This window comes from Trematomus bernacchii, unplaced genomic scaffold, assembly GCF_902827165.1.
Source record: "Trematomus bernacchii unplaced genomic scaffold, fTreBer1.1, whole genome shotgun sequence".
NCBI lineage: Eukaryota > Metazoa > Chordata > Actinopteri > Perciformes > Nototheniidae > Trematomus > Trematomus bernacchii.
This window is the reverse complement of record NW_022987477.1, coordinates 7,690,145-7,703,941: the sequence shown is the minus strand read 5'-3', so window position 1 is coordinate 7,703,941 and position 13,797 is coordinate 7,690,145. Positions and strand designations below refer to the sequence as shown.

The window sequence follows — 13,797 nt, the reverse complement described above, 5'->3', positions numbered from 1 at the left end:
TTATCTTATCTATTCTAGGCTTATTCTTATTTTACTAAACCCTTCAGCATCCCAGTTCCCCTGACAAGTCACCACATACAGTACTCACTTTATTTACATTAATTGTACTCTTACACTTGGTATAGACATCTTCTTTTTACATGTGAAATATAACCAAATTAATTTGATATTCCTCCAAACCAATTCCTTTAACAGTTTCCAATACCTACATATTATATACATATATGATTTTACGAGTTTGCAGAGGCTTAGCGTGTCTACACAAGCATTAATTGAAGGATTAGTAGTTCCTGGCGACAAATATCTCAATGAGCAAGACCCTGAACACTCACTTCAATGTGTTAACATTTTTAGGAGTAAGAATGGAGTGTTGTCTTAAGCACATAATTTAAATCTCACAGATTGCACAGTATAAATCTATTTTAGTATACCTCAACAATGGAATTATGATCAGTAGAAATGGCCATGACATGGGCCCTTTAAGCACATCATTTAAAGCTCACAGACAAATCCCACCTTGGTTATCTTTCTGTAGGACAATGGCTGCTTTATTAACCTGTCAAACAAGAGGCACACACACACACACACACACACACACACACACACACACACACACACACACACACACACACACACACACACACACACACACACACACACACACACACACACACACACACACACACACACACACACACACACACACACACACACACACACACACACACGCACCTAAATGTGCAGCCAGACGCAGCCCCTGCCAGAGCCTCAGCCTTCTGCCGCCCATCTCTTCCTGACCACAACTCATTTTACTCGGCTCTCTCTCCGACCACGCAGAAGGCGATTGAATCTCATGGTTACGAGATGCAGTATGGATGTCAGAATTGAATAACATGGACGGCTGTCAGAGACGTGTGACTCCATGTGGGACTGGGAAGATATGTTGTTGAACACCTTAATAACAACCAAGGGTAAAAACACAGTTTATAGAGCTGTGTGTCGAGGGGGAAATCCTGCAGGCTTATAGCAGCATTGTTACTGTTTTAAAGTATGTGTTGTTAGAAGTTTTATTCAATAGATTTCATTTTAAATGTCGTCCTCATATTGCTCCCTGATAAGGTATTAGACACACATGTAATTGAATGAAATATTAGGAAGTGTTCACGCGGTTCGCTTTGTCTTCATCTTAATTTGGTTACCTTTCAAGAAGAACTACCTTGGGAAATAAATAAATTAAGCCACTGAAAAATGCTCTGCTGGCTTCCTGTAAAAAAGATCCTGTTGTGTCACCAACTTTAACTTCCTTTTACAAACAACCTTTTTATTTATTTGTGATTTTCACATTTGCTAAAAATTATCCCACCACTTTAAATGTTTCAAATCTAAAAGCAACTGATCTTGCTTTTGCTATTTTGTATTTTAAGATGCATTTGAATGATCACCAAAGACTGAAAAATGAGCCTCATTGATCATGTTGTCTCCAAGCAGTCATTTCTTAAACAGTGACTGATCCAAACTTAACCACTTGCCTCTGGCTCTTCAATGATCTTTAACAAAGTTTGCCAAGGACACTTGAACCCGATTCTCGATGATACTAAAGTGAGACTTCATGACACCAATACCAATTAGAGCGAGAGCAGACATTTACTTAGGTGATGTTCAAACAGCTTGTCTGGCCCATAAAGTAGCCATTTCTCTCATATCATGTTTTTCTTAGAGACATTCCGCTCAATGACCAGAGCTCATACTCCTTGGTTGCTGACGTGTTTTTCATTAAGCTAAGTGGATTCTTTAAACCCCAAGGTTGATATTTCAAAAAGCTTTAATGGGTTATGATTGCTCACTGTAAGTGGCCTGTGTTCTGCAGTGGATTGTGATTATAACCGGTGGTAATTTATGCTACATGGAATTCTATGTACATACTTAAAACCATGCAGAAATGTCCTTTTGATCTCAGTCTTATTTTGTTTTGTTAAGCTCTCAGTGTGATTAAAAAGACCTACATTGCATCCTCAAATGTAAGAGTGTGTGTCCTTGCACCTTGACACAATTTTACTCTCACTTTAATTGCAAAAACACAAAATATGCTTGTACATAAATATAATTTATATCCTGTATTCATTTCAAAAGCACATACTGCTTTGTGTATTTAACCTCCAAGATGAGCACATTCTGAAGATCTTCTTTATGCTTTAAATGAACAGTTAAAAACACACTGATTGGATTTTTACAAAATAATTTTGAACTTAAGTACTTAGTACAAAATGCAAATACTTATATAGTAAATAATCATATAATACTGCTAGTACCTTTTTATGCTAGTTATACTTTATATATTATTATATTATACTCTTTCTGTATGCAAATATTGTACCTTTAACTCCAAAACTTTGATTTGACAGCTTTGGTTACCAACTTTAAAGATTTAGATGATCAATTATTCACATTATCAGTGGCCACAAGTGGTAGTTCCCAGATCGAGACACTATTTGCCTTGATTTTGAAGATGTAATAGTAACATTGAAATGTTAAAGTATGGCATGTAAAAGAGTTTTACAACATTATCTAGCATAAGTTAACATTATATACTGTAAAGTACTGGTCAGACAAAGTGGGCTGTAGCAGAAAAAACAATCAATCAATCTTGGTTGTCCATTTTAATCTGTCTTGCAATTAGCTGTTTTCTACGTAAGTAATGTCGTAATGTTTATTTAAAAAGCCACATAGTCTCAGTTTAAATGGCAGTATAATCATTACAGGTGATTAAAATGATGTCCGCCTTCAGTTCTGTCTGTGAAAGGGAGCCCATTGTTGGTGGTAACTGTTAGTTTCAACATAATGTCAATACCATGTATCTTTCACAGTGCACTCTGGGGCTGAGACTCCAGCTTTTCAGACAGCAGACCTGGATTAAGCGTCGTTGGATGAGCATTGTGATTCTGTCTTTGCAAGTTACTAATTAGTCCCATTTGCAGCTCTCGCCTGGGCCAGAGCAGAGGGTGACTTTGACAAAGTGCCTGGGCTGAGATACACTCTAAGCTCCGAATTGCAATACTGCAATAGCGATTAAGTGGCAGAGGGCTAATGGTCAGGAGGGGGGGGATGCCTGTGACCTGGTGTTGGTTGCATCATGGCTCTCTTTCGCCTAACAACTCTGCTTCTTAATCCCGAATTGAATCTACAAGGTGCCTTTGGGAAAAGTACTTAATCCTGAATAGCTCCAATAACTTCCGGGTAATACATAATGTGGGCAAAATACATAAGTTGCTTCGCCTAAAGTTGCTCAGTTAAGACAGTGTTCGGTGATATATATGGATTGATAGCTTGTAGTTTAGTTTGAAGGTGATGTTGAAATTGTAAAAGCTGTTAAGGACTGCGTTCTAATTGATGGCAGGCTCAAGGAGGTTTGAACAGCTGCCTGCAGCTCCATACACCTTGGCTATATGGCAAGTCCTTTAAAGACAATTATCCGCGCACATTAACACTGCCACGCACGCAGGCAGGCTCACAGGCCTCAATGGCAGGAATAACAAGAGAAGAATTTAGTTAGTGGAAAATGCAGGGTGCCTGAATGAGAGGATTAATTACACTCTGAAGGGGGTATTTAAGATGTGACACGGCTTGCCTCTCAGAGCATCTGAATATGACAGGCATTCAGGTGAGAGGGGCCTGGGCGGACCCAGCTTTGTCTCATCTCAGACTAGGAATCTAATTAAACCGAAATCGCTGAAATAAAGGAAAAGGCCAGGTTCAATCCCAGTGCAATCATCACGTTGGAAATGTTGGCGCACAGGTCAGGGGGAGAAGGATTTGCTGTGATGAGCCTGTGATTAAGATATAAGCATGGGCTTTTTTTAGACCTTTCTTTATACCATTACTTAAAAAAAAGTGTGTTGCTGTGGCTCCGTTAAGAATAGAATAGAATAATGGAATCCTTTATTGTCATTATACAGGTACAATGAGATAAGTACAACATTCAGGAGAAGACAACATACAGACTGTTAAAGACTGTTGTGTTTGCGACTGCATTAAATCGAAACCATTCAGTTTAAGGCTAGATATCAATCTGGCTGACTCCTGTAATATAAAAATGGTGCAATTTTTCAATTCTAATCACCAAAAGCAAGCACCACCTGGATGTGTACGCAGCGTAACATTAGAAAAACATATTGTGTATAACACTTGGGTCCTTTGTGTTGTGGCCCCTTGACACGGACTATGTATCCAGTTATTAGAGCATGATTGTTGTAACGTCACCCAGTAATAAACCACCTTTGCTAGAGGTTTTATTCCCTGTTTGTATGGCCTGTTATTGTGTTATGGGATGTATTCTTGGTAAGCGGACTGCCTTAGGGTCACAGCAAATCACATACTGCAGCCTTCATGTTTAAGTGTTCATCACCTTCATCAGTACCTCTCATAGCTACACGCAGAGCCAGGGGGTTCCTCCGAAAGTCTAGCACTTTTTATTTCCTCTTCCTAAGACAAATGTCAAGTATGTGGGCTTTAGCGGGGGAGCATGGCCCACCCGTCTGCCGCCAGTGGTGCGCAGACAGCTAGATAAATGTGCGGTCTACAATGCGTCAGGCTTTGCACCGGAGGCATGGAGTCAACGGCGTAATGCGAGGCCGTGCCGTGATAGCAGCAGGAGGATTTTAATCATCGCCTCTCCCCAGGAATGACACCAGCGCCGCACGGGGTAACAGAGATAGAGAGCGGGGAAGGCTGGCACCCAGCAGACAAACAGCAGTCTTGCAAACAGCGCCGTGTGGATTAGTGGTGTCGCTCGGTGAAAAGTATGTGTGCTTCTGGCCAGGCGGGAGCAGAAACATGTCTCTGTTTTTTAGGGGGCTGGAATCAGGATTCATGGCATCATTAACCACCAGCCAAGGCTCCAACACTGATATTAAATAAGTATATCAATTGTCTGTGAAGCCTATATGGTTTGGAGAGAGCACTCATTTGTCTCACTACTGTCTGCAAAAGCTTAACATCTTTTCCTACTTTATTTCACCTTTTAGGAGCCATTTTCATTGCAGAGGCTATTATAATCCAACCATTATCCTGCTTCCTACTTAGTTTTGCTTCTGCCAGATGTTTAAAGATGGCTCTTTCAAGTCTAGACATGCCTGATTTGTCCCTATGGCCATGTTGTATGTAGGAGAGAACAGAACAAGTTTTGGCTCAGTTTGTATCAAGCAAGCATTATGGAAGCCTTGCTGGATTGAAGGCTTGAAGTAACCTTTGGTGATAAACAGGGTTCACAGGTGTCACTGCTGCAGGCCCCGGAGCAGTGGTGGTGCTCTTTAATTGGCTGTGAGGTTACACTTCGGGAGGAAGCAGCCTGAGAAGTTATGAAAGGATTGACGGAGGACTGAGAGAGATAACGAAAGAGCAGATGGGTGAATATCCACAACACTGAGACAGATGCCTACATGTTTGGTACAAAAGTATAAAAGGAGAAAACAGATGTTGTTGAGGTTTAACTAAAGGAGAGAAAGGTAGCTTTATTTCCCCCCACTGTTGCGAGACAGCACCACTGTTCATTATTCCATACAGGACTGAAATGGCATGTTTTGCAGAGCAACAGCAAAAGATTATTGCTTTATTGACCACCGTCATCCCACTGTAAGCCCACTGGCAGGGACTTTGGAAAAAAAGAAAGTAGACAGCTCACTATAATTTAGCTAACTGAGCCATTTAGTTAGAGTAGCCAATAACAGTTTTCAGCTGGAGGGACTATAATGACGTTAATAAATGATGGCAGAGAGAGAAAATTAAACACTTAATGGAATTGTTTATTTTCAAGTAGGACTGCGGTTGACGGTCAAAGGCATCTTCATTTTTCTCTTGAGGTCCTTCGACCCACTTTCCCTGATTTGCTTGTCCTTCCTTCTTAGTTGCTGGATTGGGTTTGATTGCAAATACCCCCCGTGTGTGTGTGTGTGCGTGTGTGTGTGTGTGTGTGTGTGTGTGTGTGTGTGTGTGTGTGTGTGTGTGTGTGTGTGTGTGGTGTGTGTGTGTGTGTGTGTGTGTGTGTGTGTGTGTGTGTGTGTGTGTGTGTGTGTGTGTGTGTGTGTGTGTGTGTGTGTGTGTGTGTGTGTGTGTGTGTGTGTGTGTGTGTGTGTGGACCACATTGTAATCATTAAGAAATCTTCAGAGGAGATTTATTTATTTAGCATTTAACATTCGTTTAAAAAGCACCTTTTTCAGAATTATAACAATTAATCAAAAATAAACCTTATATACATAGTTGCTGGGGATTTATCAGAAAAATGTCTTCCTAAAACCATTCTTGGTGATTCCTCATCTATTCTTCGTCAAGGGCAGAGCTGATTGTGAATTCTAGAATGTTTCCTTTTCTCTAGGGATTGGACTTCAATTACATGTCAAATCTCTGGTTAATTTGAAGGATTATGATAAATTCTCCAGGTGCTAACTCTAAGCAAGAGCCGTGCTTTGATCTGCTTAATCAGGCTGTGAATGCGATAAAGCAACTAAAAATGATTATTTATTCAGAAAGTGTGTGCTGTGTCTTTGTGTGTTCCATAATGAGAAATCTTCCATGTTCTGTATGAATCTTTAATAAGTGCCATTTAATGAAAGAAACACATTGTGTGGGAAGTCATTAACTTTGAAAGCAACAGTGATTGCTTTTGAGGGATTAGTGCACTTTTTCTTTGCATTTGTAGTCCATAGATAAAGTTGAGATAAAAAAAAAAATGTAATTAATGAAAATATTTCCCTACAACCTTTCGAGTATTTGTGTATGGTTGTCACATCTTGGCAAGCTGTCTCTACAGCAGCTCGTGCACAAACGGAGAAATGCCAGTCATTTGATGCCAGTGTTGTCACATCTCTGATCCTCTTCTGATGACAGATCAATCATGACAGGAGGACAGACACATAATGCCTTCCCTGGTGGCTAAAATGTCCCCTTGGATGCGCTCCCTTTTCTGACAGCGTCTTAACATTAACCTCATCATATGCCAGATTAAAGTACTTGGATTGAAAGCACATTTGAGGGAACAGTCGACTCACAGTTCATTGCTGTAGTGTAAACAAGCTACCAGCCACGATGGACATCTACCCATTAACCTCAAGTCATGTGCTTTCATGATCACTGCTTGAAAAGATGACGTGAACATGTTTTTCCAGTCTGAATTCATAATGTTTAGACAAATAAAATACTTTTAGAGCAGCCTGTAGTATGTTTGGAGGCCTTAAAGGCTTTTAATGATTACCATTATAAACATGGATTTGGAAAAAGTGTTTAGCTTAAATAATTAAAACCAGATGTGATTAATTTAAAAGTTAAATGTCCATATGTTGATTCAGTAACACTAGAAAGCTTATGGTAATTCCTTTAGGTAATAGATAATGTGTTAACTTCATTAAATCAAGCATATTACATACGTTAAATAAATGTTTGAAAATGATATATTGAAATGATAAAGGGTGATGAAGGGGGACTTGAGTTAATCTGTGGGAACAGTATGTCTGACCCTCTGTCTTTCTCTTCAGGTGTCATCAGAACAGCTCTGCCGAACATGGACCGGGAGACGAGGGACCAGTATGTGCTCGTCATCCAGGCCAAAGACATGGTCGGTCAGATGGGGGGGCTCTCCGGCACCACCTCTGTTACTGTCACGCTCACTGACGTCAACGACAACCCGCCTCGCTTCACTCACAGTAAGACTCCTGTTCCTGATTGTCCCTACAGGGTTGATTAAGCTTGTTGTGTAAGGTACATGCAATGTTTTCAACAGCTAGGCTACTCAGCAATCACAATACAACCACCTGCTTGCATATGTGTTTCACATTTGTTTTTTGATCCAGCTGAATTATGCTTAAAAGATCCATTACTGCTGAAAACCACTTGAACACAGACCAAATGGAGACATACTTTGTGTTGTATGCAATGAATGCAGCGGTGGCCTAAAAAGAAAAGGCTTGGCTGTTATTCCACCCTTGAAAATCAATCACTTGAAAGTATTAGATTTGCTATTTTATCTGTAACAAAGAACAAGGTGATAGAACAAGGTTAACATACTCATAAATCTTAGAAGCAAAACACACTCATTAAATCTTCACCATTTAACTTCATCCCATCCATTTTCTTTGTTAACTGCTGTCCAAACACCAGTCTCTCTTAATCTTGGCAAATTCCCTACACTTTTTTGGCAAACATTAGGACTTTTACGTCTAAATTAAAAAGCAGCCTTTCTGCAAGGTGTGCTCCTCTCATCAGAGCTGGGGAATGCTTCGACGCTCGATACTAGGATCAATCAAGCGCCGTTTTGTTGTTGTCAGCCTATTTCACGGGCTGCAAATGGGTTCCAGGCCCAGCCTTAAGATTCAAAGGCATGCGGTGCCTCTCATGATAATCCGAAGCTCCGGCAATCGGTTTACCGCTGATAGCCCAACCCCTGTCTAGCTGGTGTACTCACCACTGGACTGCCATGAAGCAGAGTCAATTTGCAGGCCCCTGGGGGGAAGAAAGGTTTAAACTTGCACAACAAGTGATCAATGCCGTTTAAACCCAGTGCTGTCACACTGTGGAAAAAAAGGGACATTGGAGGAGTTTGGGCTTTTAGCTCCTGCTGTGGAGCTCGCAGGGTCATGGGTCAGAGTCGATAGACCATCACTGAGCATCAGAGCAGAGAGAGAGTGCAGAAGCTATAGCTAGTCCTTGTAAGAAACGAGGGAAGAGAAGAGAAGGAAAGCCAAGGTTAGCTGCATGAGAGGACAGGCTCATGCAGGAGGTAGGTGCATGGGCAAATCGGAGGGAAGGAAAGCAATTCTTCGGTCTTTTAAAGAGCTGCTATTCCACGGCAAATTAAAAAGCCATTATAAAGATTACATGGCGGCAAACAATGTCAGGCAGATTAGCATTTAGACGGTGGCTGAGGGAGACAACGTGAGGAACACAGAAAGGTCTCGTAATGAGCTCTGTCATGGTGATTCTGGAGATTATGATTATGAATATGATTCCCTTCTTTATTCTCATAAGAGCACTTTAAATCCGAAGGGTCACACAAAAGCTAAGGGAACACATTGGAGACTTTTTGTGTAATAGAATCTTCAAGTGGACAATTCATCCCATCCTCTGAAAGGGATCTAAGTATCATTCATTTTTTTTAATTCTTACTTTGTCTTTTTTGTTCCAAGGGGTTCCCCATTACATCCCGACAGCATTAAGGGAGTTTTATAATTTGATACATATAATCCTTCAGCTGTTAAACCTGTAGAAATGGGACAACAGTGATTTGTACTACCTCATTTGTATAATTCACATTTCTGTTGCCTTCTACACTGCAATATGGAGTTAAAGCGAAGTGCTTTGTGCCACCTCTGCTGCCTGTCTGTGTTATGAAACATACAATTATTGAGGAGCCACACAGCCGAATCAAAGCTGAAGGGGGTATAAGAAAAGCTGAGCTGCTTGAAGGTGAGTTGGCGGTGAAATGAACACATCCATTACCAACATCCGCTCCTGTCTTTCCTCTTACAGAGAACTATCAGTACACGGTGCTGGAGTCGCTGCCGGTGCAATCTGTGGTGGCCAGAATCAAAGCGGCTGACGCTGATATGGGCTCCAACGCAGAGATGGACTACAGGTTGATGGATGGCGACGGGCCTGGCATGTTCAACATTACAACAGATGAGAACACACAAGACGGGGTCGTCATCCTTCTGAAGGTACTGCATATAAAAACACATACAAATGAAGACAGCCTGAGAAAGTGAAACCTTCGTACCATGACTTTCTGCCCATAAATGGTACTTCACCCTCCCTCCTGAAAGTCAGTGAGACATAGGGCGAAATGTTCTGGCTGTTGGGTAAAGCTCTGTACTTTAGCAGCTGGCGTGGCATTCAATATTGCTTGGAATATTGATTGAAGCGGTGTGACTGTTCCACATGCTCCCTTTTTCTACCTGCATACTTACAGACACACCACATGTTCACAATACTATATTCTTTCTTCTCCAGAATGTTACTAATCTGTAGCCAACCCACAGAAATGACGTTTTTACACTCAATGTGAAATATTCAAGGATATGAATACCAACAATGTATTGATCGTATTAACATGTAGTGCAGCTTGACATTGTTGAATCCTTTATGCCACATAACTCCATTGTTGTCAAAAATACATCAATGAGCCACGCTCTAGCACAGGATGATTTGGTCCAATATAACCATGAACTTAGGCAGAGAAATATATTTATTCATTCCACACACACCATTCTAGATATAGAATAGAGCACCAAATGTGTATTCATCCACAGATGAAAATATTCTGTTTACTTTTATCTCAGTAACATTTTCTAAGAACTGCGGTGCACTGCTTTTAAAAAAAATAAAACGATATATTTATGAATAAATATACGGTATATAGAAGTGATTAATGTACATGGGGCTGAGTCAGATATTTTAAAGAGAGATTTGCTCTTTTCATGGGATTTGTCTGCAAGAGAAATATTTTGAAATGTGTAAGATAGTAAAACTAGGGAAAGATTGTACCACTCTGTTACGTTACCTCCTGGACTAGGGGTACCAAAAGGAAGTAACACAAATATAAAATAACTGGGCGAGAGAAAAGAGGAGAGGAAACTGATTTCTGAAGCCACAAGATGGTCTTTTAATTGACAAAAGAAAAAGAGGCTCACCAGCCAATTTTCAAAACAAACTTAAGGTAACTCAGAACAACTTTCTTCTAAAAGAAAGTGACTAGATTAAACAATACCCAAAGGTAAACTGGAGCACATCTAACAATGAGCAAAATACAAGTTAACCCAACAGGTCTCACACAAAGACATGACACATGCTACACATGCTGCACATGCTGCACATGCCGCACATGCAGCCAGAGGAGAAGGAAGAGAGCGACTGCCACCTTTCTCAGGTCCTTTATGGAGGCCCTGATTGGGGATTGGGAGCACCTGAGCAAGAGGCTGCACCTGGAGGGAGACAATCAGGGGGAAAGGGAGAGAGACACACACACACAAACACCCACCCACAAGCACCCACTACGGCACGTAACACACTCGCACAATGATTTACTCATTCTTCGGTTATAATAAACTGAACAAAATAATGATACAATTTCACAAAGGTAATTTACTGAAGGATATAAAGTACAATGCCTTTTTGAGTTTCCCTTTTCTCCTCTTTACTCACAAACCTCTTTCATGATTTCTTCTGCACCTTTAGATTGAGTGGTAATCACTAATGGCAAATCAGTATTGACGATATCCAACACATTAGATTAAAGTTAACATCCCATGGTCAATCAAAGGTTTACTACCACAACAGCTCCGGACTTGCTCATGAGAGTATAGACACCACTGTAAGGATGATGAAGGGAACAGAGACTTTAACACTCAAAATAAGCACTCCTCTCGCAATGGAAACCAGGATGCTATACCCACCTACATGAATGAATAAACCATCTCAAGTTAAATGTGTAACCAAACCACTTATTTATTTACGCAGGAAATCCGTTGCACTTTCTTGCCTCACTTTAGGATGCTGCAGTGCTCATGGCTCACACTTAACATGTCATGGTTTCTGAAGACTTGAAATGGCCTCCTACGGCCACATGGATGTGACAGTTCATTGCTGCAGCTCTTTTGTAGGAGAGGCACAGCCATTGTTGGACACTAGCCATTCTTGTCAGATGGGCCCATTTGATCCTTTGTTTGTTTTGCACAAGACACGGGCAAATACATCATCGCAGAAAGTCTCTGACAATGAATGTGTCAATTCCATGTTGTCCTGCTGTATCTTACAGCATGTTGCAAAGAGTAGTTTGTTAACCCAGACAAAAGAAAGCATTTCTGCTTTTCACCTTGTTGTGCGCCTTTCTTCAAATCAATATTTTCAAGATACAATTCAACTGTAATCTGTCAGAAAAATGATTTTTTTATAAGTCTGACTCTCCATTCCGATCTTCATTTTGGACCTCAGCATTGTATGAATCATTTATATAAACTGTTATTTTAACCTTGACTGAATGAAAAAGTGATATAGCCTTAGCATTGTATTCTTCAAGTACAAACAACAAAGAACTGAAAATGTTCTGCCACCTCTCTTATTTTTGACGAGAAAAGTGAACATCTCTCACTTGTTGTGTATTCTGTCTCCTCTAGCCTCTGGACTTTGAAACAAAGAGCAGCTACTCTCTGAGAATCGAGGCCACAAACAGGAACATTGACTCCGACTTCTTGAGCTCGGGCCCATTTAGCGACACAACATCAGTCAAGGTGACAGTGGAAGATGTGAACGAGCCGCCCGTTTTTTCCACACCGCTTAGCAAGATGGTTGTTTCAGAAGATGCCAAATCGGGCACCTCAATTGGGAGGGTCTCTGCCCATGACCCAGACAACTCCAACAAAGGCATCAGGTACTTACGATCGGTCTACTATTCCGTAAATGTATTTCTACATGTCAAATATCTTTTGTTATGTAACTCTTTCATTCATAAATAATTGGGTAAAGTTTTCCAGAGCTGAAAAGACAATAAAGAATACCAATGTCTTCACAATCCATTTAACTACTCCACATGTTCTGCAAACACAGAATCCATAGACCCTCGAAGGTCCCCCATATGGATGTTGCAAAGACAATGCCAGATGGTGGGAGGGCCAAAGAGTGCAGAATTTGCAAAAGTGAAATGCCATCTTGAATGAGAGAAGGGCATTTCTGCCGAAGGGTCAAGGCGATACAACACTTGTATCGTGGCATTTATGACTCAAAACAAGCACTCACAATACCAATCTGTGCAGTGTCACTCTCGAGATCCCCTCCTATTTTGCATTAATTGAATGAATATTGTATGGTATTCATGCTTGGTCTGTTAGGATTGTTAGTAATCCTAATCAGAAAATCAAATTACTGCACCATTGTGGCTGTAAATTGCTTCTTTTTGCTCTTGTGACTGTTATCAGCGTCTGCAATATATTTCACTACATCTGCTGTAAATTAAAATTATTGTGGAACTAATGCAGCCACAAGAGTCAAATTACATTGTAATAATACCCTTTGGATATAGGCTAATTGAAGTTGTAATTTTCTCTAGTAATACGAGTTGCTGTGTATTGAAAGGGTTTGATCAGTGTTGTGTGCTGAGGGACAAGCAGACAGACCTCAGTTTGATAAACATTTAATAGGGTTTTGTTTCACTCATACAATTTCTGCTGCATTTCTGAATTTACAATCCAGACTCATTAATACTGTTTGGAAATATCCTATATCTTGTTCTTATTGTGAACACAATACATTGAGGTTTTATAAAAGTGGTTCCTGTATATTGCTGCACAGTTTGATGGAAGAAAAATAGCATAATCTTGAAAGAAACACCTACATGTCAAATCAATACCTCTATCAAAAAGCGTATTCTTTTTACGTATGTCGGCTGTGTTGTGCTTTTTCTTTTCTCCCAGGTACTCTATTGACCGAAACACCGACTTGGAGCGCTTCTTTAACGTGGATGCTCTAAGTGGGGTCATCAGCACAGCCAAGCCTCTGGACCGAGAGGCCAACATGGTCCATAACCTCACCATTTTGGCCATCGAGAGCCGTAAGTGTACCTTCAGCATACACTCTCAAATCTGCTGTACAGGCAGAGTTGACCTTTGGCTAAAGCCTTGTTGGTTTTAATAAGATTCATACCTAGTATACTCAATCTGGAGGGGATGGTATCTTTTTAAGCCTATTAAAAAACTAAAACACAAAAGCAATAGTAAAAGGTATAAGTTACAAGTGTTTTAGCGTGGCTAACTAGCTTACAC

The 13,797-nt window shown here is 40.5% G+C and overlaps 1 protein-coding gene across 1 annotated transcript in view; it reads left to right on the top strand.

Annotated features, from left to right (window-relative positions):
- The window catches only part of LOC117494760 (cadherin-7-like), a 78,682-nt gene that overhangs the window by 41,180 nt on the left and 23,705 nt on the right, over positions 1-13,797 (top strand). The window contains 4 exon segments of the mRNA XM_034145716.1: positions 7,525-7,692; positions 9,515-9,702; positions 12,157-12,410; positions 13,450-13,586. Coding sequence (XP_034001607.1) covers positions 7,525-7,692; positions 9,515-9,702; positions 12,157-12,410; positions 13,450-13,586 — 747 coding nt within the window.